The 24,625-nt window shown below is 43.2% G+C and overlaps 1 protein-coding gene across 6 annotated transcripts in view; it reads left to right on the forward strand.

The window, feature by feature from the left end:
- Nucleotides 1-24,625, forward strand: part of MLLT10 (MLLT10 histone lysine methyltransferase DOT1L cofactor) — a 294,670-nt gene that overhangs the window by 241,006 nt on the left and 29,039 nt on the right. For all 6 annotated transcript variants that reach the window (XM_073629758.1, XM_073629760.1, XM_073629754.1 and 3 more), the window contains one exon: nt 9,414-9,486. In XM_073629758.1, the coding sequence (XP_073485859.1) occupies nt 9,414-9,486 (73 nt within the window). The remainder of the gene's footprint in view (nt 1-9,413; nt 9,487-24,625) is intronic.

A 24,625-nucleotide genomic window follows, 5' to 3' on the forward strand; every position in this document is an offset into this window, starting at 1 on the left:
GACATTTGGTTTTGGATCAGATTCGTAAATAAAAAATGCTTTGAAAATTGTGGATTTTTTTGGGGGGGGGGGGGGGGGTTCTTTTTAAGGCTGTGTGCATGAGGCCTAAAAGTTCTATTTCTGGATCAAATTTTAGTATGCTTCCCCTTTTGATTTTTCTCATCACCAAGGTCAAAACAATCATCAATTGTTCCCATTAATCATTAGATAATCAAATGAACAACTGGAAAACTATCGTTTCCCAACAAAAATCAAGCCGTGTATAGCGTTTGTCTTCACTTGATGCTCTGGAACTGCCATGCCTTAAACGCAAAACAGGCTAAACGCAATCTCAAAGTCGTCACCCACACCGCACCATTGAAATAAATGGGAAAGCTGACCTGTGTTTGATATGCATTTTCAAATGCAGGAAAATGCACCCCTACACAAGTGTTCACACTGTCAGGGATGTTTACAATGGTCACTTTTATTCAGGGAGTTTAAATCTTTGGAAAAAAAAATAATAAATTGTTGCTGCAGCTGCCTGAGTATCCCTGGCAGTGTTAGTTGGTCCCAACCCTTGTAATTATCAATTTAACCCGTTCAGATCCACGCTATAGCCGAATGATGGTTCCCCGTGCAACCCCTGCAGAGCGCGCGCTGTGATCAGAGTCATTGAGACTCGGGTGATCACAGATCGGATTAAGGGGTTGATCCCTTACCACGTGATCAGCTGTCAGCCAATGACAGCTGATCACAAAATGTAAACAGAAGATCGGCAATCTTTTTTTTTTTTTTTTTCTTCTCACGCTGACAGCCGATCACCGGCTTCCGTTGAAGGGAAATTGGTCCCGAAGAGGAAGAGGCACAGTCACCTCATCTGTGCCCATCAGTACCGCCTGCCAGTGCCCACAGTTCCCATGAATCAGTGCCCACCAGTACATAACAGTGCCAGCAATCAGTGCCACCTATCAATGCCTACCAGTGGTGCCAATCAGTACCACCTAGCAGAGCTGCCTATCATTGTCCCCCATCAGTGCCCATCACTGCCAGCTATCAGTGCCACCTATTAGTGCCCTTCAGTGCCACCTCTCAGTACCCACCAGTGCCGCCTATCAGTGCCCATCAATGCAGCCTATCGGTGCCCATAAGTGCAGCCTCATCAGCGTACATCAGTGAAGGAGAAAAATTACCTGTTTGCAAAATGTATTAACAAAAGATAAAACGGTTTCTATTTTTTTTTTTTTTTTTTTAATTCCGGTGTTTTTAAAAATGTCTTCATTTGGGTAGTGTTGTATGACCGCGCACTTGTTGTTCAAAGAGTGACAGCTCTAAAAACTGTAAATTGGTCTGGGCAAGAGGGGGGTTTAGTTGCCCAGTAAGCAGGTGGTTAAAGCAGAACTAAACCCAACAATTTAACAGTTTCAAAAAAAGGAGGGGAGGAGGCGTGGCTTGTCACCGGGGCTATAAGGAGACTCCTCTGCAGTGCCAGTCAAGAGTGCACATGCAAAGGTGGCTCCATGGGATCCTACAACAGGATGGAGCCACTCAACAACAGGAACCAGGGATAAGCATTTTGAGAGAAACAATTTTCATTAAAATTTTACCAAATTTGTATTATGGGCCTTTTAATTGTGCTATATCAGGAGTAAACAACAAAGTAATACTGTTAAAAATGTATCATCTTTATTAACCCCTTCTCGCCCAGCATACGCAGATGTGTGTACTGGGGGTTATACCTGGGGTTATACCGGGATAATACCCGCAGCTGCAGGCATTAGCCTGGTACTGTTATTTAGAGCCAGCGATTGGCTATCCAGTTATAACAACCGAAGCAGCTAAAAGCCACTCAGGAGTTATACCAGAGGAGTGGGAGGGGACGCTCCCGCCGCTCTTACCGGGAGGCCCGATGACCAATCGGCTGGGGACGGGCTGGAACTAAGCCATGAGCGGCTTGGTTCCAGCCTCCTAATCGTAAACGCGACGTCACTTCCCGTTTACTCGGCTGCCAATGGCGCCGGTTTTAAAAAAATACACAGTATTCAGAATCGCCGTTTTCGGCGATCTGAATACTTTGAAGTGCAAAGGAGGGATCGAGGACCTATCACCACCTATTACTGTCACAAGGGATGTTTACATTCCTTGTGACAGCAATAAAAGTCATCAAAATGTTTTTTTTTTTAAACACGATTTATAAATATAAAAATAAATAAGAAAAAAAAAATGTTTTAAAGCGCCCCCGTCCCCACGAGCTCGCGCAGGAAAGAAAGCGCATGCGGAAGTGGTGCCCGCATATGTAAACGGTGTTCAAATCACACATGTGAGGTATCACCGCGATCGTCAGAGCGAGAGCAATAATTCTAGACCTCTGTAACTCTAACCTGGTAACCGTAAAAAAAATTTAAAGCGTCGCCTATGGAGATTTTTAGGTATCGTAGTTTGTCACCATTCCACGAGTGCAATTATAAAGCGTGACATGTTTGGTATCTATTTACTTGGTGTAACATCATCTTTCACATTATACAAAAAAATTGGGGTAACTTTACTATTTGTTTTTTTTTTTAAATTCATGAAAGTGTCCCTTTTCCCAAAAAGTTGCGTTTAAAACACCGCTGCATAAATACCGTGTGACATAAAATATTGCAACAATCGCCATTCTATTCTCTAGATGCTCTGCTAAAAATATATATATATATAATGTTTGGGGGCTCTAAGTAATTTTCTAGCAAAAAATACGGATTTTAACTTGTAAACACCAAATTTCAAAAATAGGCTTAGTCATGAAAGGGTTAAAATGGTTAAAACACATTAAAATTATATATCAGATGCCGTATCGCTGACAGTGTGTTGAGCACATAGATGCAGATAATGGCATCGTGGATCGACGCGTTTCGCAATATGACTGCGTCTTTGGGATCATTTTGATAGAAAGTGTTAAAAGCAACCACAAGCTTATAAAAAAAAAAGCAGGTATGGAAGCATGGTCAGTGCGGAGATCTGCAGCACCATATCAATTATTTTATTAGTGTTTAATAACACATTAACTGATTATAATAATAAACAGTCTGCACACATATCAACATATAGAAGAGAGCAGATAAAATCTCCTGCTTTTCAGAACGTGGACAACCATAAAATGTAAAGGATGAGCCAGCACACTGAAATTTGATTGCAATTTTACAAAGCAAAGTCTCCACAGGATACTATGACGAGGGTACATATTCGATCAAAACCATATGATAATGATGTTCAACATAGAACCCCATTAGCAAAAAGTACATTTACTAGACCCTTCATGGACACGGCTAACAAAGAGTACAACGTACATGAGTGAATGCAAGAGTAAAACAGCAGACACTTAACCCTTTGTATACTGCAAATTGAGATGATAATCGGAAATGCAACGTTTTGGAGCATGGAGTCCCCTTTTCAAGCCTATCTCACCTATAAATTTTTCTGGTCACCGAAGTCTGGTTGTAAGTGCAGAGAGACTTTTAAATTAGTATTATTATTTTAAAAAATATATGATTTTTCCTTCATGGATGGCGTTTCTAGTGGTGCTGGAATGAGCTGCACTGTACATAACTGGCAGTTGCAGTCAGGTTGGAGCAAAATCAGAGCTTTTTTGCATACAGGTCACCCATGACATACAGTAAAATTGAAAAAGCTTAGCGGTGCCAGGATGACAGCAGCTGTAAAGAAACTTCAAAGAGGGAAAAGGGGTAATTTAACCACTTGTCCTCCGGAGGGTTTTACCCCCTTTATGACCAAAGCATTTTTTGCTATTTTTTTGCTATTCAACACAGCGCTACTTTAACAGGCAATTGCGTGGTCATGCAACACTGTACCCAAACTAAATTTATACAATTTTTTTTTCACACATATGGAGCTTTCTTTTGGTGGTATTTGATCACCAACACCAAGACTGAAAATTTTGAAAAAAAACCCCAATGTTTTCTACTTTCTGTAAAAAAAAAAAAAAAAAAACCTATTCAATAAAATCGAATTTCTTCATAAATTTAGGCCAAAATGTATTCTGCTAGATTTCATTTCAAAACGTGTATATTAATTGGTTTGTGTGACAGTTATAGCGTCTACAAACTATGGTATATATATTTGAAAACTGATCGCTCCTGAGTCTTGATGTACTACTAATGGCTTATCCCATTTCTTGAGGCCCTTAAAATGCCAGGACAGTGCAAATACCCTCCAAATAACCCCTTTTTAGAAATTAGACAGTCCAAGGTGTTTAGTAAGAGGCATGGCACGTTTTTTGAAGTTGTAATTTTTTGTCACAATTTTTAAAAAAAAGGAATAAATTAAATAAAATTTGGGCTTTTTTCACAATTTTATTTTTAACATACTGTCACCAGTGCAGTATAGCGTCATCATATGACAGGCGTAGGGGGGGCACCAGTACGCATGTGCCAGGTGATGTACAGGTACGTCGTCTGGCCTGTAGCTGCCGCCCACTCGCAGTAAAACTACTGGGGGCAAGTGGTTAAATAAAATTGTAAAAATGTAAAATGTGCAGTATATACATTGGACTAGGAAAAAATAATTGCAGTAGGATTGTAATCTTATTTTAGGTCTGTATTGGTTATATATTTGTAATGAACACTGGTTTAGGCTGTTAGCAGCCAAACAATTGTGGCATTACTGGATATTATCTCTGTGTGGGTAAACTCATGCCGTTTGTACAGGGGGGTAAAGTGACTCCTGGCAGTCCATCATCGCCATGCTTCTGTCATGTTTACACTGACCGTACTTTGCGTATTTCATTTTGCCGTTGTTTGTAACATTTTCGGATGTAGCTTACATTGAGGAAATCCAGATCACACGCTCCAGCCAGCCTGCTGTGAGCCGCATAAAAAGCTTTGTGATGTCAAAGTCCCCGGCTCAGTAGGAGCTGGGAATTATTAATTGGCAACACATAGTTTATGTAAAATTGGGTCATTTCACTCGATTTCAAGACAAATTGCTCTAAATGGGTAAAGCATGAGTAAAAGACACCTACAAATGAAAAAAAAAAATATTTATATTTAATGTAAATTTTACCTATAATCCTTCTTTCATCAAAATGTGTCTCTCATTATTTACTACTTTTTACTGGTAAAATTACAGAATACAATATGTGCTTTGTTCTAGTTGATTGAAATCATCTTTACACTTTTTAACCTGACGTAAAGAATTTCAGTAGCCGGGGTTTTGTTTCAAAGCAGAATTGCAAGCAAATATAAAAAAAAAAATTGTCCCAGTAATGCGTTTATTTAAAAATCGGCTTGGTAAAAATATATATATATATATATATATATATATACCGGTAATTTTTTTTTTTTTTTTTTTTTTTTTTTTAATCTTGAAATGGGATAGAATGTTTTAAATACATTTGTAATAACTGCTTGTGTAACTAGGGACAATGTTTTATATAGCATTTCTATAATCTGCTCTGCATCAGAAATTTGACTGAGATTGGGAGTGCCTCTATTGGGAGCCAACCACCTGCTGCAAGTTAGCATGTCGATTTTCGAAATCTTATATGGTAACTCCACTTTATGAAAAAAGAAAAATAGAAAATAAAAAATAATATAACATATACAAATGCGACACAAGTTATATTGTAATTGAATGTTATTAAAATCTGCAGCTCTGTAATTTTCTGTAAATTGCAATGCAATCTGGCTGCCTGGAGGTGTTCTGGACACAGAATGTGTACGGAACGCCCCCCCCAGATATGTCATTTGCTGATTGTGTGATTGGCTCACTGATTGTCCCAGAAGTCTGCACTAAGATACAAGTCAAATTTTGGGCATCCCCTGCAACGAAAATTTCATTTTTGGTAAGATACTCCCTATAGAAAATCATGATGCAGGACCAGCAATTTTCCTCATTAGAGCTTTGCAGGTGCAGCAGCTAGTTGATTAAGAAACCACTCCCATTAGACTCTTTTCTGCACATGGGCACAGACACACAGGGAATTCTTCAGAATAACAAAAGGTAGGAATCTGCAACAAAACGGTTTGTCCCCTTCCAAGTTCCAAGTCTGATCTTTGCTGTACAAGGGACTACAAGAAGCTGATACCATATTAAATTCCGTAATGAATACTGCTTGCGTTAAAAAAAAAAAAATTGTGTGTGTGTTTTCACAGCAAATAAAGGGATATTTGCTTATTTAGACTACTTGAAAAGTAAAGCGTGCCATAGACTGTTCAAATCTTGGCTGGTTCAGCAGGGACCAGCCACGTTTCTAATCATGTTGAATGTACCCAAGTTGATCGATCAGTCAACTTGTGTACAACCAGTCTATTGGATTTTACATGCAATTATTGCTAGTGGCTGTTATAGCTGCTAGCAGTAATCACTGTGTTCTTTCGGCGAGGACGGCTCCCCCTGCCAGGAGTACACAATGACTCCACAGGAGGGATTTCCCCATCAACACTGTGATGGGGAAATCGAGAGATTTCTTTTTTTCCTGCAACCCGTGGTTGCAGGAAAGAAAATTGTTTCATCTATGGCCAGCTTAAAGTTATCCATACACATACAAATTTCTCTCTTCAGCCCACAGGCTGATTGAGAAAACTATAATGGGTTCCTCCTTCCTCACTGTTCGGCTGTTCCATACCTACAGACAGCACCCATGGCTGTCAGAGTGTCTGAACAGTGACCGAATTTGATTGCATGCCATTGTTCCCAGCTCAGTGGTTGCAGTGAATTATTAATTGGCATCTGATTGGATGCAGTCACTGTTCAGCTTCCAATTTTCCTTCTGGCTCCTTTGACAAAAGTCGATTAAAAAATTCTCCTTTTTCTTAAGCCTAGTGGTGCAAACAGGGCCACCAGTAGCTTGAATTTCAGCCAATTCAGCAGTGATCGGCTAAAATTTGAGTAGTCCGTTGCAGCCTTAAGCGACTAACAAGGAGTAGAGATTGCAAATTGTCTGTCATTGCCTTTATTCGCCAGAATATTGTCTTGTGGGTGGGTGACAATAGGGCCATGGAGCCAATTTTGTGTTCTCTTATTGGACAATGAAATAGAAGTTGGTAGAGCCTAGCCTGAAATCTGCCTGACCCCTGAAGGCTAAAATTCGAAAACAAAAATCGCTCTTGCTATAGCCTTGAATTTTGTTTGACCACTTTTGACACATTCCCATACATGCAAGCTAGAATTACACAGAAGGTATATCCCCATTGTTCAGTCTTGAGTTTGTGTCCTGCTGGGTCATTTAGAACACAGACTCCCACCAGCTGGGTCTAACACAACCAAGACAAAACTTTCTGCAGGTAAGTGTGATCTATGAAATGCAGATGTAGAGATGTGATCTGTCACAGTGTCAGTAAATTTACTCAATGTTTGAACCCAATATACCTCTTAAATTCTAAATTTTTGGTGTTTGATGTGGAACACTTTGAAATCTCGGAATGCCTGACAATCATTGCAGATCAAATGTTTGTGATTTGATCCCACAGGCCAGCAGATGTTTGTTACTGTGCAGCCTATACACACTTGCTAAGCTCTCACTGATTCTGGGGCTGAAAGGTTATATTAAGCCATAAATGCTTGTTCCACTGTGTCTCATCAAAGGGAGTGGCAAGCTTTTGCACCGTGGCACTTGTTAATAGTGGCTTCCGTGTCCGAAGCTAACCATGAAGTAGGGTTCCAAACCATCATGTTAATAAGGGATGCTTATGATTTACATGCTCTTGGGCAGTGGTCTCCAAACTGTAGCCCCCTTCTGCCACTATGGGCACTATTTCTCCCACTGATAAAAGGCAGTCTTTCTCCCACTGACACCAACGGTGAAGCACCATTCCTCCCAGTGACATCAGTGATGGGGCACTATTCCCCCCACTGACCCCATCGAAGGGGCACTATTTCTCCCACTAATACCATTGATAGGGCATTGATTACTTCCATTGACACAGGAATTTTCTTCTCCCACTGGCCACAGTCCCGCCCACCCTAAAGTCTGCAGTAAATTGACCCTTTTTTTTTTTTTTATAAAGATTGGAGACCCCCGCTCTAGGGCTACCAGACTGACCAAGTTAAGTTTTATAAGTAGAATTGCATCTTACATGTTACCAATCAAGACAGCCACAAAACAGGCTTCATTCATAAGCATCTTGACACTTGTGTGAGAGCTTTTAAAATGAGATAGCGACACCCCTGGCCCTTATGTGTACAAGCCATCATTTTAAAGTGGTTGTAAACCTCAGTCATGAAATGTGAACAAAGCACATATATCTGTAGTGTTTACATATCTGTCTCCAAACCTCTAAGGCCCCTTTCAGATGGAGCAGATCCGTCCAAGCGGAACCCGTCTGCTCAGTGGGGGATCTCTCCGCTGATCCCTACTGAGCAGGCGGATGACAGGTCTGTGTTCGCTCTACTATGCAGAATGCACACAGCCACTCTCCTCTATGAGGCGGTCAGATGGAAACAAACTGCATGTCCGTTTCTAAGGATGAGCTCCGGCGTGTTCGCACACTCTACGTGCAGAGCCCGCCAGGAAGTCGGCGCTGCGCTAATCACAGGCAGTGAGACATTTCCCGAACTCTACAGCCGCACATCGGGAAAATATCTCACAGCCTGTGATTAGCGCAGCGCTGTGCCGACTTCCTGGTGGGCTCGGCACGTGGAGTGTGTGAACACGCCGGAGCTCATCCTTATCAGTTTCCATCCGATCCAATGACATTCGCAGATGGAGAATCTCTTTTTAGCGGAATTTATCGGATCAGATGCCCCCTGACACCGGCCGCCCCATAGAAAACAATGGGTGGTCCGATCGGGCCTGCCTGAAAAAATGACAGGTAGACCCAATACATCCGCTCGTGTGAAAGGGGCCTTAGTGTCCTTTCTATCTGGTGCTTCATTCCTCTGTTATCATGAGTCACTTCTGAGAAGTTTTCTTGGCACATGAGATACATTTGTGATGGGGAGGGAGCTCAGCACACAGCTTGTTCATTCACAACAAAGCTCTGTATCCTACCTTAGCTCTTGTTTGCTGTGGAGGGGGGGTGTGTGCCTTTCCTCCAATCAGCTCTCACACAATGTAACTGCAGCTCTCCGCCCCCTCTGCTATACTAAGAGATGTTGAAGGATTTTAACACGATTCTGCCGTTTTGAAGGGGTGTAGGGAAGAGAAGAAAAACCTATGTAGGAGGATTTGTTTGATCTCTGTGTATCACCTGAGGATAGTCCCTTCTTTGGGTATTTGAGAGGGTTTACAACCACTTTAACTCTTACAGAAATGCATACAAAACAAAATGTCTTTGGATAATGAACCAAAGGGCAGCCTGCTTTAGATGTAAACCCTTACTGACAAAGGTGGTCCTTCCTGCATCCAGACCTGAGTGATAATACTAATGTTAGGACTTGCCATATAAACAGTCACCTTGTACTAATATGTCTGTGTCTTATGACCTGTTTCTTAACAGACCAAGATCTAGGAGACAATGGGCGCAGTCTGGCTCTGAGGGGAACCTCCCCTAGAGGAAGCCTATCTCCGCGGTGAGTATTCTTTCCACAGCATCAAACACTATGAAATGAGCAAACCTCTCATCGGAGGTCAGTGATTTTGTTGACATTTCAAGGAACAATAAAGACGAGAAAAGCTGACAGTCTGGGCAAGGCGGGGAGCGGCTGCTGGGATTCTGTGAGGGGGGATGAATTCATTTTAGAATGATATTTAATCGTTGGCTAAAAGAAAGACAAAGAGTGCAAAGAGCAGTGATGCAATTACTGATAGAAACCAGTCACATTTCATTAGTTTACAGCGCTCAGAACAATGAAAAAGCGCTTCCCATTGGTCGCCGTACCGTGTTTTGATATTAGTTGTCTTTTAATAGGTCGCAAATCCTATAGCATTGTGCCTCTGGCACCTCTTATTTTTAGATGAATTTATATTTAGTTAAGTTCAATCATCTTTCTTTGTGCCTAATTAGGTTTTTTACCTCTTCTTTTTTCTATCTGTCAGAATGCTGACAGTGATGGGACCAGCTCACATTTACTATTAAGAAAGGGGATATTTGAGCTCTTGCTAGTGCTTATTGCATGAGTGCCATAGGTTTCTGTACCATCTGATGTAAAATAATTTTGGACATATTTTCTATATTTTGGTTCGGACTAAAATACAATTTTTTTTTTTGTCAGGTAGAAATAAAATGGTGACACTGATTTACTAAATTAAGTGAGGATTTGCTTTTCATATTAGACAATTGAAGTGCATTTTCACATATTTGTTTGTGTGAACATTTTTGTTCGGCTGGCAAATCAGCCTCGGTGTGCATACATTTTTTATTTTGTAGCAGTGGAAATATTTCCAGGTATTGAGATACTATCTCTTTACAGCCATTTGACCAAAGCCTGTCACTTACAGAGAACAATAGCTAAAGCTGGCATTTACACCCAAAACAAAATAAGACCTAGCTGTGGCTTTTCCCTAATCCAAGGTTTCATTCAAAGCAAAACTAAAAGACATACTTCTGCTGTGCTATCACCTATAGTGTTCTGGGAATACATGTTTATAAACTCCAAGCATTGAAGCAGTATTACCTGCCAGTGGGTTTGTTTTTCTATTCGTCCATTCATTGTACAACCCCAGACAGCACAGCCAAGTTGCTGACCTGATTTTTTTTTTTTTTTTTTTTGTGCTCCAGTTAACCAATAAAACTTGGTCACTTTCTTGTCCCCAGCTTGTGATTGGACAGTAAGATAATCTTTTTGTCACTCTGCCATCTCCCCCGTCAAATTTTCCATGTCCGCTCATATGCATGCAGCACACCTGATTGGTGTCTATTGCTGCCCCTTCCTCTCCCAGTCTAAAGCCTAGTACACATGGGCCGAAGGATAGGTGGCATCACTTCAATAGAAACTGTCTGACATTAGGCCCGTGTGTACTGAAGTCGGTTCGACAGAAGTCGGCTGGCTTCTGTTGAAGAGGCATGACCGCAAAAGGTCTGCCGATCAGTTCCCGGTAAGCGCTCTGACTGGATTGTCCTGGCAGGGGGGGGCGTCCCCTTGTTGGGGAAAAAATATATAACAGGAGGGGAGAATGATGTACGTTGGATGGTTAGTACAGCCGCCCTCCTGAGCTGTTGGCTTAAAGCCTCATACACACTAGTAGTTGTTTTTTTTCGTTAAAGCCAGCAGGGCTGAAGGAAAAAACTGACCGCTCAGGAGGAGCTGCAGTACTAACTATTTGACGTTAGTTACATTTAATATACCGCTCCAGGTGGCAATCCCACTACTGACCTTCCCTGAAGGAGTGCTGGCTCCGCATGCAATGATCATGTAGTGAAGAAATTCCAGATAGCCTCCAATGCAATCACCTTTATTGGTATAAAAGACAGTCCATACAGCATAGGAAGCACAAGCAACAGCTATAGCTAACGTGTTTCACACCCTCACTGGTGCGTAATCATTGGCTGAGAGCACTGATCAGGAGCCGATCAGCAGACCTTTTTCGGTCATGCCCCTTCGACTCCAGTACACACGAGCCCAATGTAGGCGGGTTCAATAGAAACGCCACCTGACATTCGGTCCGTGTGTACTAGGCTTAAGTCTTGCTGTAACATGTGTAATAAAGGCAGATACTAGTTCATGTTCATGTTTTTTTCATAACTAGCTGCGTTTTTTAAATTTTCCTTAAGTTAAGATTTTGTAAAAGGATGTTTTATACTATATGCATGTACACACACCAGGGTATAAACTTCTAGCTGCCAAGGAACTAAAAGTTTAGGCTTACTATAAAGAACATATTGCAGTCTAAACTTGCTATATTAAAGTCCCTTATAGTTTTGCAGCACAACTAAATCTGTTTCCCAAAACAGTTACATTCAGGGCATGCCATGAATGATGGATAAAGAGAAATTGGCCGCACACCACCACAGGACTGATGCAAAATAATTCCTTTTAATGTCTTTACAGTCAGGAAAGCAAGAAAGGGCAAGCTGTTGACGCGTTTCACACTTGTGATTGTAAACAATTAACTTGTAAAACAATCCATTCAGTTTAAAATAGAAATGATAGGCCAGGCACAATGTGCTGAAAAATATTTTCAAAGAAATTGAGACTGCCGATTTTATAACAAAAAATGTCAACTTCACACTCTCTCAATCACGAAAAAGGATTTTTTATAAAGTAAATGCTGTAAATTACTTGAGTAGTAGTGAGCAATTGACATCCTGCACTCTCACGCCGCAGATCAGCCCCAATTCCTGCAACTCCACACTTCAGATCACTGTACCCCCTGCTCAACTGTCCCACCACTGTAACCCCCTGCACATCTGCCCCACCACTGTATCACCCTTCACATCTGCCCCACCTCTGTACCCCCTGCTCTTCTGTCCCACCACTGTAACCCCCTGCTCATCTACCCCACCAATGTTCCCTCTTTCTCATCCGCCCCACCGCTGTACCGCCCTGCACATCTGCTCCACCGCCATACACCCATGCTCTTCTGTCTCACCACTGAACCATCTTCTCATCTGTCCTAACACTGAACTTCTGCCCCATCTGTCCCACCACTTTAATTCCCTTTCTCATCTGCCCCACCAATGTACCTCCTGCACATCTGTCTCACCTCTGTTACTCCTGCTCATCTGTCCCACCAATGTACCTTCTTTCTCCTCTGCCCTGCCACTGTAAATCTGCCCCACCTCTGTACTCCCTGCTTTTCTGCCCAACCACTGTAACCACCTGCTCATCTGTCCCACCAATGCACCTTTCACATCTGCCCCACCGCTGTACCCCTCTGCTCAGCTTTCCCACCACTGTAACCCCCTTCTCGTCTGGCCCAACACTGAACCCCTCCCCCTGCTCATCTGTCCCACCACTGTAACCCCCTGCTCATCTGCCCCATCACTGTACCCCCCCTGCTTTTCTGTCCCACCACTGAACCCTCTTCTGATCCCTCCCACTACTGTACCTCCTGCACATCTGCCCCACCACTGTACCCCCTTGCTCTTCTGTCCCACCACTGTAACCCTGCTGCTTATCTGCCCCATCAGTGTTACCCCTTTTCTAATCTGCCCCACCACTGTACCTCCCTGCACATCTACTCCACCAACATATCCCCATGCTCTTCTGTCTCACTACTGAATCACCTTCTCATTCTCATCTGTCCTAATACTGAACCCATCTGCTCGTCTGTCCCACCAATACACTTCCTTTCACATGCCCCACACACACACACACACACACACACACACACACACACACACACACACACACACACACACACACACACACACACACACACACACACACACGCTTTTCTGTCCAATCACTGAACCCCCTTCTCATCTTCCCCAACACTGAACCCCCCTGCTCTTCTGTCCCACTGCTGAAGCCCATTCTCATCTCTTCCACCACTATACCTCCCTGCACATCTGCCCCACCGCTGTACCCTCCTGCTCTTCTGTCCCACCTCTGAACCTCTTCTGCTCATTTTCATTGCTGTACCCTCTTCTCATCTATGATATGTGTGATATGCAGAGTGGTGAAAGGAAGCAGAGATGAGACACTTCTACCTGTCCTGGCACGTTCATCCTGCTGATCCAACTCTCACATCCAGCCCCACATGCTTGTATGTGATGAATGTGATGAATGTGATGTATGGGATGTATGTGATGTCACATATAAGCATGTGGAATGGATGCGCAATGATGAGCTCAGGTCAGGGGTGTTTTCTGAAAGCAGTAGGCCTGTTTGCAGGATCATAAATTGGACCCCCGTAGCTGAGAAAGTGTGGCGCTCTGCGCCGCAGCAAAAGTTGGTGTGATTTTCATTGCGCTGAATACTGGCTGTGGCTTAAAGGAAAACAGAGTGCCGGGGTTCAATAGTAAGTGACACAAAGGTTCAGGAATCATTTCAACAAAGTTCCCAGACGCTCAACAGTAATTCCACAAACTGTCACCTGATTGTGGTTTTCTCAATCACAGTGAAATCCCTTCTTTCTGAGATTGGTAGCGGCAACCAAGCAAGTCATCTTCCTCCAGATGGTGGGTGGGGCTAGCAGGACTGTGATTGGCTTTAGCAGTGGCCAATGACAGTCCTTCTCTTCTTGGAAACAGGGACAGCCCCCCCCCCCCCCCCCCCCCCCAGCAGAACTGCACCCAATCTCTTCCCCATCACAAAAGCTGAAGATTGCAGCTACAGCAAAGTTAGAGAACCAAACAATGTTTCCCATATTTTACAATGTGTGTGGGCGCAGTGCCTCCCCCTCAGTGCAGGTGCGTTGTGGTGAATTCTGAAATTGGAATGCATTAGTGTCTCACCGACACTTCCCTGCGCTGCTCTGCTGATGGGGAGGGAGTCGAGTGCCGGCACAGAAGGCTCCGAGTGCCGCTTGCAGCACCAGTGTCGGGGGTTGCTTACCCCTGTGATAGGCAAAACATTTGTGTATGAATATAAAAAAAAACTTTATAAATACCTTTTTTCCCTTTTTTTTTTTTTTTTTTTTTTTTTTTTTAAGTGATCACTTTTCCTCTGTTCTAAGCTGCATAAGAGCTGGAAAAGGAGAAGCAACAGCACAATGATCTTCTCAATGAAAGGCTGTACAGGGGGGGTGTGTCAGGACAAGTCTGAACATTGAAGGAGGGCAGGCTGAGTTCCCAGCATAGCTAGGGGGTGTGTTCTCCTGCTTAGTGTGGTCAGTTTTTAATAGGAAAGTAGAGGAACTTGTAGGAACACCAGGGATTTCCCACAAAGTAAGCAATACAAAGAGAGCACGATACTTTTTCATACAAGTACATGGTACAGCAGATGCATTGGGAATATGAAATGTTGAGGTAACAAACACTTAAAATCACGTGCTTAATCATTACCCAACAAACAAACAAACAAAACAGTTACATTCAAGGCATGCCATGATAGCTGTCACAGTTGCTTGTGCTCTCAACGAAACTGTCAAACCAGTAAATGTTTGGTGTCAAAACAGATCACGTGCACCACCATTGCAATCGCAGATCAAACAGATGCTAAAATGGTAGCTTTCTTGGCTGTAAAGCAGGGGTCTTAAACTGGCGGCCCCCCAGCTGTTGCGAAACTACAAGTCCCATCATGCCTCTGCCTGTGGGAACAATGCTTGTAACCGTCAACCTTGCAATGCCTTATGGGACTTGTAGTTTTGCAACAGCTGGAGGGCCGCCAGTTTGAGACCCCTGCTGTAAAGCCTAGGAGAGCTTAGTTTTGCTTTAAAAGTAAAATATTTTGTCAAAATTGTTAAATAAAATAGTGAATTTGACAGATACTTTAAATTCCTTTTCAGGATTTCTTTTTTAACAATATTGACTTTGAAAAGTCAAGATACAAGCACTTATTGACATGAGGAGACATACACACACCATTAAGATTTATGTTGCTCAAAGCCATCAGAACAGCCGCGGGGTCACGCTATAGCGGATAGCTACTGGAGTGCTTTATCTGTTTAGCAGCTGTCCACTCCCGTCTGCACTAGGGGGCAGTTTCGTGCACAATTCAGTGCATTACATGGCTCCTTTTTTTATTTTTTGGACAAACTATATTTGAAATATACAAAATTCATTCATGGTGCTGTACAGGCAGCAAGATGCGCTGCACTGCTGTACAATGCCATGAATTCTGTACAGTGCACTGCAATAAAATGCAGCATGTCTGTATATTATCGCAGCACAGCTCCAGACTGTGTTGCAGTGTGAATGGGACACATAGGAAATGATTGTTTTCTGTGCGTCCTTGCAGTGGCTGACGTTTTACAAGGCAGGAAAACATCTGTCATGCTGGCACAGTGAGACTGGTCGGCTGCAAGGTGTATGAGCCCTGAATAGTACTCCATTTAATTGCAGGGATGACTGTATGGACCTAGCAAGTGAGTTTAAGCCTGGGTTCAAACTATTGTGAATACAGACATTGCATGTGATTTACACCGCATTGCTTTGCAGATCACATGCGATGTATATGCAATGCGAATTATGCATTACAGTTTGTACAGCTGAACTCACATTGGTTTTGCTTGAAAATGCTGCAGGAACCTTTTTTTCCCGCACTGGAATCGGATTGCATGGGTGTTCACACCCATGCAATCCAATCTCTGTCCGAATTCACAGTTCGCACTGTAAATGGAACTAGGGGTGTCATATACATAACTTTGTATTGACACACGCAGCGATTCGCAGAGGGCAGTGTGAACTCCCTGCGAGGGAGATGCGATGTGAGAACCGGCACTGGAATCGCACTGGTTCACGCATCGCAATAGTGTGAACCGGGGCTAAAAGTGTTCCAGTGCAACTTTTCTTGAAGGAGAGTAATGGAGCTCAGGTATGGTCTTCCAACCTTTCCAGTTGACTTGTGGCCATCTGCTAACTACTAATTATGTGAGATTATCACCAAAGTCTATCCAGATCAGGTAACTATCACCACCTGTTCATGGGCAGAAGAATTTAGCAGTTTGTATGTCCTTGAGACATCCATGTTTCCGGAGATAGATCTCTAAATATGGGACTGCACTGGGAATCTGTACATTTGGCAGCATTGCCTTTTCTTTACAGCAAACCCAAACACAGACGACAGTATTGGTGGAAAGTCTTTCAATATGCCCTGGACTGTAACAGGTTAATTTGTGTTTCCAGATAAAAACACTCAAAAGGCAACAAAAACGGTGTGTAAAGCTTTTAACAGTTTAATTGACATCTCTAAATGAAATGCACAGCGCTTAAAGCAAATAATTTGTTACTTTGTCAATTAATGGCAAGCTACAATTGAAGAGCGGCAAGTGTTTAGCCTTAGTCTGGGGCATCCATCTTGTGCAGCCAATAAAGGTAATGGAAGGCAGGATGAGCAGCGTGCTTACTCAGCAATGGATGACCTCACATGAACAAATAACACATCCAAAGATAGCTCCGCCACCCCTGGACAGTATTTTCAGGTTCTTCTAGAAGAGCACATCAGGCCCAATGTTCATGTATTTAAGAGCGATGCTCACCTCGGATATTTATGCTTTCATGTTCCAGAAGCAAGAAAGGGGCATGTCATTGGCTGATTTGCGCAACACACACAGTTCTGTATTCAGACATTTTCATACATGGGGTCTTGTTAGAACAATGCAGGAAGATCCAGCAGTAAAATATGACTTTGCATTAAACTTTTTTACTAATCCAGGCTGTGTTTCCTAGTAAGTTATATTTATGTGCAAAAAGGGTCTCTTTACCAAGGCAGCCCGATCAGCACAGACACATAACATTTTAACTAATGACAAAAATAAATATCAGAAGAAATTAAAGTGTTACTAAACCCACAACAGTAAAATCAGTGTGTATATGCAGTAAAGCATGCTTGTTATACTCACTGGAAGGGGTTAATCCTCTGTCTGTAAAAAGGCTGCTTGATCTTATATGCACAAATCCTCCTTCCACTGACCACAAAACCGGTCCGGATAAGACAGTTAGTGGAGTCAGGCTGCACATGCTCAGTTTGGTGTGTATTACTAGAAAGATTTTTTTGTGAGTGCATGTGATCAGCACAGGGCCAATCAACAGAGTCCAAACAGAGGGTCAGGGGTCTTGCATGCTGATGGGACAGCTCAGTGCAGTATGAAAACTTCTCCTACAAGCTTTAACCAAACACTGATAGAAGTCACAAGACTGCTATATACTGCTGACGAGAAAAGGTATTTATCAGTTTATATTTATTAAAATAATTGCATTTCCATTATCTGTTTACTGTGGGAGACCAATCTGTCAATCAAAGTCAACTAGCCAATCAGGGGAGAGAGGGGGCAGGGCTGGGTCGGGGCTCTGTGTCTGAATGGACACGAGGAGCTGTGATAAGGCCCAGGTGCCCCCATAGCAAGCTGCTTGCTGTGGGGGCATTAAACAGGAGGGAGGGAAGAGGGACCCTACAAGAGGAGAATCGGGGCTGCTCTGTGCAAATCAACTGCAACAGAGCAGGTAAGTATAACATGTTTGTTATTTTTATAGGAAAAAAAACAAGGCTTTACAATCACTTTAATGCATTCAGGCCGACTTTAGGCAGGCTATACAAGGGGCGATCTTCTTTCCTGCAACAATGGGTTGCAGTAAAGAAATTCACACGATTCCCTCATCAGCACAGACAGCGTTGACAGGGGAATCCCTCCTGCCGAGCCACTGTATTCTCCTGGCAGGGAAAGACATCCCCATTTGGAGAAGATGGTGATTATTGCTAGCGGCTCTATGAGCCCCTAGCTATAATTGCATGTGAGATCAGGCAGGCTGGGTTGTGCGCAAGTTGATCGATCACTTTACTTCAGCCTGCCCATACATTGTTTGAATCTCGGGCCGGTTCCTGTTGAACTGGCTGAGATTCAAACCGTCTATGGCCGGCTTAAAGTGATTGTGAAGTCAAAGTTTTTACCTTCTGTGTGCAGTAGCCCCCCTAATCAGAGTTGCCACCTTATCCCTTTAAACCCGAACACATATGATATACGCAGGTTATGAGGCTAGTTTAATGCAGATAAGGCACCAAGTGAGTTTAATTACCACCTTAATCAGCCACAGAACCTGTGTAATTGATGTGTTTGGCTATTGGCTCCCGCTGCAGTCAATCAAAGTTAGTGAGCCAATGAGGAGATGGGGGCGGGGCCGAGCCATGACTCCATGTCTAAATGGACACAACAGGGCAGCGGCTTGGCTCGAGCACCCCCATAGCAAGCTGCCCGCTGTGGGGGCAGGAGGGAGGGGCCAGGAGCACAGAAGAGGGACCTGAGAAGAGGAGGATTGGGGCAGGTTTGTTATTTTTAATCAAAAAAAGCAAAGACTTTAATATCACTTTAAGCCTGTTGGCCAGACAAAGATTTTGGTGGGTCCTGATGAAGACACAATGCATTAGAAGATGAACGTATTTATCGCCACCCATTCTCGTGAGATGTCTGATGATGGGTGGCCTCTCCTATTATGTATGGCACTATCGTTTTCGAGAATTTCATTAATTTGCCTCAACTACAGTCAGTATGTGAAACCCTTTTGGATCAGGAGAACACTCTGTATACATGGGCCGGTCATTTACTTTCTGCTGTCAAGCCCTTCCATCTGATTATTATAAATATGCTCTTTTCTCCTCCTGAACATTTTCTACAAGTGACAGCAGTACTAATGTTAGAATATTTGGAGTGGTGGGGACACTTTAAGCTTACTGTGTATGTTTTCTCCATCAGTTGGGTAATTAATCAAATAAATAAGTTTAAGAGGTGGGGGCAGGACTGTGAAAATAGAGTACTCTCTATTCAGCAACTCGAGCCTCTTCCCCCGTGGATCTGAATTCTCTCTCCTTAGAAGTGCTCGTCCATCACGGTCCCAGCAATTCATTTGAGGGCCCCGGATTCCTGGTAGCCGGCCTGCGATCATAAGTCAGACTGACTAGCAGTCCCAGGGAGAATACTTTGCATTTGTTTTTCAATATGGGGATTCTCCTGTGAAGGAGCTCGGCTGACAGTTGAAAGACTGATCACAGCTTTTTAATCCCGTATACATTTTTTAGGGAAATTGTATCTCGCTCGGGAGACGGGGCCCGGTCCCTGCGCCCATTAGGTGATGCACAGCGAGGGACACCTGCTCTCCGCCAAGCCATGTTTGCAATGTTGAAGCTGTGTTTTGCATGTATGGTAATGTCAGTTGGCAGACAATTATCAGCCTTGCGTGCTGGAAATCAATCCGCAGTTCACATTCTTTCACACAGTTAAGGTTTGTGTTGCTGTAAGATTTTACTTGTTTCTCTTTCTTTCATGTTCTTTGCTGTGTGCGGATCTTTGATGTTAAATTGTACGCGACAAATGATCCTGTTCTGTAATTGTTGGAATATTGGTTATTAAACAGTATGTCATCACATCTGAAGGATAATTGTCATCAGATGCTTATCTTGACTTTTTGTTGTTTTTAAACAAGGATTGATTTCGGTTATGTGATGCTCTGACGGCTGCACTGCAAATCCTAAAAACATCAATGAAATACAACAATAGTTGCAGTATATTTAGACTCTTCCGAACACAAGTTAATGTTACAGCGGTAATAAACCCAAAACAAAATATTCAATTTCTGCTTAATTCTTAAATCTGATGGCTGCATTAGTTTTTCTTGTTTTCTTTTTTTTTTTTTTTTTTTTCATTTTCACCTGGTGATCCAGCCAGTCAGTCTGTTCTTTTTCAACGCCCTCTAACAGACCAAGCTGTTCAGCATTAGTGGCAGATAGAGGTTTGAGGCAAACCACTTAACACTGACAGGGGTGCTTACAGTGGACAGTTTTATTTATGTAAAATCTTTATCTCAAAAAGGAAAAAAAAACTGTTGCTGTATCTCATTAAAGACTCTCTTGAGCTGGAGTTTGGCTTTAATTTGTTAGTCCATCAAAGTGCTGCTGTCAAAAAGGTGCCTCCATTGCTCCTTCATCCAGAAGGGAGGCACCCTAAAGCATGATACACATGGGCCAAATATCGGCTAAAATCAGCCAGTACAGTAGATACCAGCTGACATTCTTCCTGTGTGCACGAGTCCTTATTTGACAGAAGCTAATCTCATGACCAGCTTCTGTTGAATGAGCTTGCTGGAAAACCAGCAGCCCATTGGCATCGATCAGCGCACTCAGCCAATGGCTGAGAGCGCTGACTGGTGAGTTCTGGTAGGGAAGGTTGTGTTCTGGGGGGCAGGAGATCGCTGTACTAACATCTCAACGTTGGTACAGCTTACCGTGTGTACCAGGCTTAAAGGAGTTGTAAAGGCAGAAGGTTTTTTTTTTTTTTTTTTTTTTTACCTTAAAGCATTCTGTGCATTAAGATAAGCCTTCTGTGTGTAGCAGCCTCCCCAGCACCCCCCAAAACTTACGTGAGCCCCCATCTGTCCAGCGATGTTCACAAGTCCCTCGGCCGTCCCTGATTCTCCCTCCTGATTGTTTGAGACACAGCAGTGACGCCATTGGCTTCCACGGGTGTCAATCAAAGTCAGTCAGCCAATCGGGGGGGGGGGCAATGGCAGCTCTGTGTCTGAATGGACACAGAGCTGCAGTTCAACTCGGGTGCCCCCATAGCAAGCTGCTTGCTGTGGGGGGCACTCGACAGAAGGGAGGGGACAGGTGCAGTAAAGAGGGACCCGAGAACAGGACGATCATGGCTGCTCTGTGCAAACCACTGCACATAGGAGGTAAATATAACCTGTTTGTTATCTTCTTTAAAAAAAAAAAACAAGACTTTACAATCACTTTAAAGTACAACTAAAGGCAGCATGCTCATTTTGATAAACCTTTATATAAACCCCTCAGAGATTATGATTTTCCTACCATTTTAGATGCATTTGTGGTCTCTAATCCCCCCCAACCATTACTCCTCTGCTTGATAATGCTAGTGATGGTGGGAGGAGTTCAGCAGAGCTAGCATGTCCTTTCCTTTCACTGTGCTGGCTTCTGCATCTCCCAAAGGGAACTACAGTTCCCATGACTCCTTATGCCCTGTATCATGCCCAGTCTATTATACATAACACACGCCCATCTGTCAATCAATAGCTGGGTGTGTGTTCTGTAAAACAAAGTCAGCACGGTCTGAGATATGTGAATGTCGGAGGCCAAGCAGGCGGAAACAGGCTCTAGAGAGATAGGCGGCAGTGGGCGGGAATAAGGAGGCAGTGGGTGGGGCATCACAGATCGATGGGGGGAGTGGGCGGAGCCTTGGCGAGACTTCTCTGAATATTGAGATATCGGGGCATTTCATGGATGAAATGGAAACCCCCCCCAATGATGTCACAATAGCACGTTGTAGTCTGTACAGAGTGGCAAACCGCAAAAGGGAACAACGTTTAGGGAAAGAGTAAGCAACATTGTCACCTGATTACAGGAAATGAACCTGAGAGCTTTCAGCTGCAGGGGGAAAAGGTAAATATTCATACTGTTATTTGAAACACAACCAGTGAGCTATTTAACAGATTACAGCTTTACATCACATACTGATTTTTTTCATTTTGACCATAGTTCTTCTTTAAGGCTGGCCATACATTATACAATTTTCTTGTACAACTTTACTTTAGATTTACCAAAGCCATATAATAGGAGGTAAAACCTAAACACTTTAAATTTGTATGCAATCAGGCAGGCCCTTGCACTACACAGTTGAAGCTAAATCTTAGACCCCTTTCACACTGGGGCGGTTTGCAGGCGCTATTGCGCTAAAAATAGCGCCTGCAAACCGACCCGAAACAGCTGCTGCTGTCAGTGTGAAAGCCCCGGGGCTTTCACACTGGAACGGTGCGCTAGCAGGACGGGAAAAAAAGTCCTGCTAGCAGCATCTTCGGAGCGGTGTATACACTGCTACTTCACCGCTCCTGCCCATTGAAATCAATGCGGTAGCGCGGCTATACCGCCGGCAAAGCACCTCAGCAGAGGCCCTTTAGGGTGGTTTTTAACCCTTTCTCGGCCGCTAGCGGGGGGGTGTAAAACCGCCCCCGCAAGCGGCTGAATACCGCCGCTAAAATGGCGGTAAAGCGCCGCTAATAATAGCGGCACTTTACCGCCGACGCACCTCCCGCCCCAGTGTGAAAGGGGCCTAATGGAAATTGAATAAATAAAAAAGAAAATTGTATAATGTATGGCCAGTTTTAAGATGGGAGGTGTGCTACTGGCCATATTACCAGGTGAAAATAAAGGGGGGGGGCCTTAAAAAAGAAAACTAATGCAGCCATCACATATAAGATTTAGACCTACTAGACAAAACCAGGCTAAGGGAAGTAGTTTCTTATAATTGTGCATGTATAAGACTTTTACACATACAGAGATATCTGATATAAAATATCATTTCTGGAGGAGGTACTGTTGTTTTTATGGTAATGCACTGTAATTATGTAATTCGGTTATATAGATAGAAATCGGGCTCACTGGTGGAATGAAAAAGCGAAGGAGGAAATTCTTTTCTAAAGCTAAACAGCAGGGAGATGTAAAAGACACAATTTATTGCAGCACTGTACTCTTTAATATATAGATAAATATATATTTTTAAATGCACGCAGTAATTGAATTCACTGTACAGCAAAACTTCCCTCCGGAAAAGGGAGAAGTCGCACAGAGAGCCAGTTTGTTGTGCTGCAGTGTTCATGTGCTAGCAGAGAAGGCAATTAGAAGAGAGCACTGTCCAGTCACAGGTTGGGGGAGGAACAAGATCAGAGAACGATCAGGAGCCCTTTTCCCCAGACAAGGCAGTGCTGTGTAAATCTCAGGACAGGATGGACAGAAATACAATTCATATAGTAGATAAAACCGCTCTCATAAGCATTTCATCTGTATCTGTGTATGTAGCATTTTTTCTGGAGTTCAGCTTTCACTATCTAAAAAATCTTCTGATTTTATCCACCTTCACTAGTATTACCTATTCTTTTATATGTTTATTTTTTGATCACTCCCTTGTTCATACATTCTTTATGGAAGGGTGCACCAAATCAGACTGGAAGTAAAATATCCCTGTCCCATTTTTGTTTGGCTTGCAGTTTTTAGCTCACTCCCTTAGGCTGGATTTACACCTATGCATTTTTACTGCTTTTTGCATTTTGCAGATTTGCCCTACAGTCCATTTAACATGGTTTCCTATGGAACACGTTCTGTAGTGCCAATCTGCAAAATGCAAAAAGCACTAAAAATGCATAGGTGTGAATCCAGCTTTAGGGCTCTTTCACACGGACTCTGCTTTGCTCATCGGGGGATTGATCCGTTGATCCCTGCTGAGAAGGCGGATGACAGGTCCGTGTCCACTCACTGTGCTGAGACGGACCTGTCAGAGCCCTGCTATCCTCTATGGGGAGATCAGATGAAAACAGAGACCGCCTGTCCATTTTCATCCGATCCGATCCTCCAGATGGATGTAAATATAGGATTTTTATAACCGCTTACCTGTAAAATCCTTTTCTTGGAGTACATCATGGGACACAGAGCCTTAAGTAATTACTTAATGGGTTATAGGCCACCTTCAGGTGATGGACACTGGTATACCCAATCCAGGAAGTTCACTCCCTATATAACCCCTCCTCCTTCCACTAGAGCACATCAGTTTTTGTAGCAAAGCAATATACTTAAATCCCAAAAAAGAGGGGAGGAACCTCTGTGTCCTGTGATGTACTCCAAGAAAAGGATTTTACAGGTAAGCTGTTATAAATATCCTGTTTTCTTTATCGTACATCATGGGACACAGAGCCTTAAGTAATTACTTAATGGGATGTCCCATAGCAATGCTACTTGAGAGGAGGGAGACACAACCCGGAGGGTACCCCCTAGACTGGAGGACCTATACTGCTGCCTGCAGCACACTGAGCCTGAAGACGATATCCTCATACCTCCTTACATCCACCTGATAAAAATTTGTGAATGTATGCACTGGAGACCAAGTTGTGACCTTAGAGATCTGAGCCATGGAGGCCTGATGACACACTGCCCAAGAAGCACTAACCGCCCTGGTAGAGTGCGCCTTAACTTGAAAAGGGGGAATCTTACCCCTTAAATTATAAGTTTGAATTATAACTTGCCGAATCCACTTAGCGACAGTGGATTTAAACGCTGCCTGTCCTTTCTTAGGACCCTCTGGCAGAATAAATAAGACATCAGTCTTGCGAATCTGAGCAGTTGCCTTTAAATAGATTTTCACTGCTCCCACCACATCAAGACAATGTAGTGA

This window comes from Aquarana catesbeiana, linkage group LG05, assembly GCF_042186555.1.
Source record: "Aquarana catesbeiana isolate 2022-GZ linkage group LG05, ASM4218655v1, whole genome shotgun sequence".
NCBI lineage: Eukaryota > Metazoa > Chordata > Amphibia > Anura > Ranidae > Aquarana > Aquarana catesbeiana.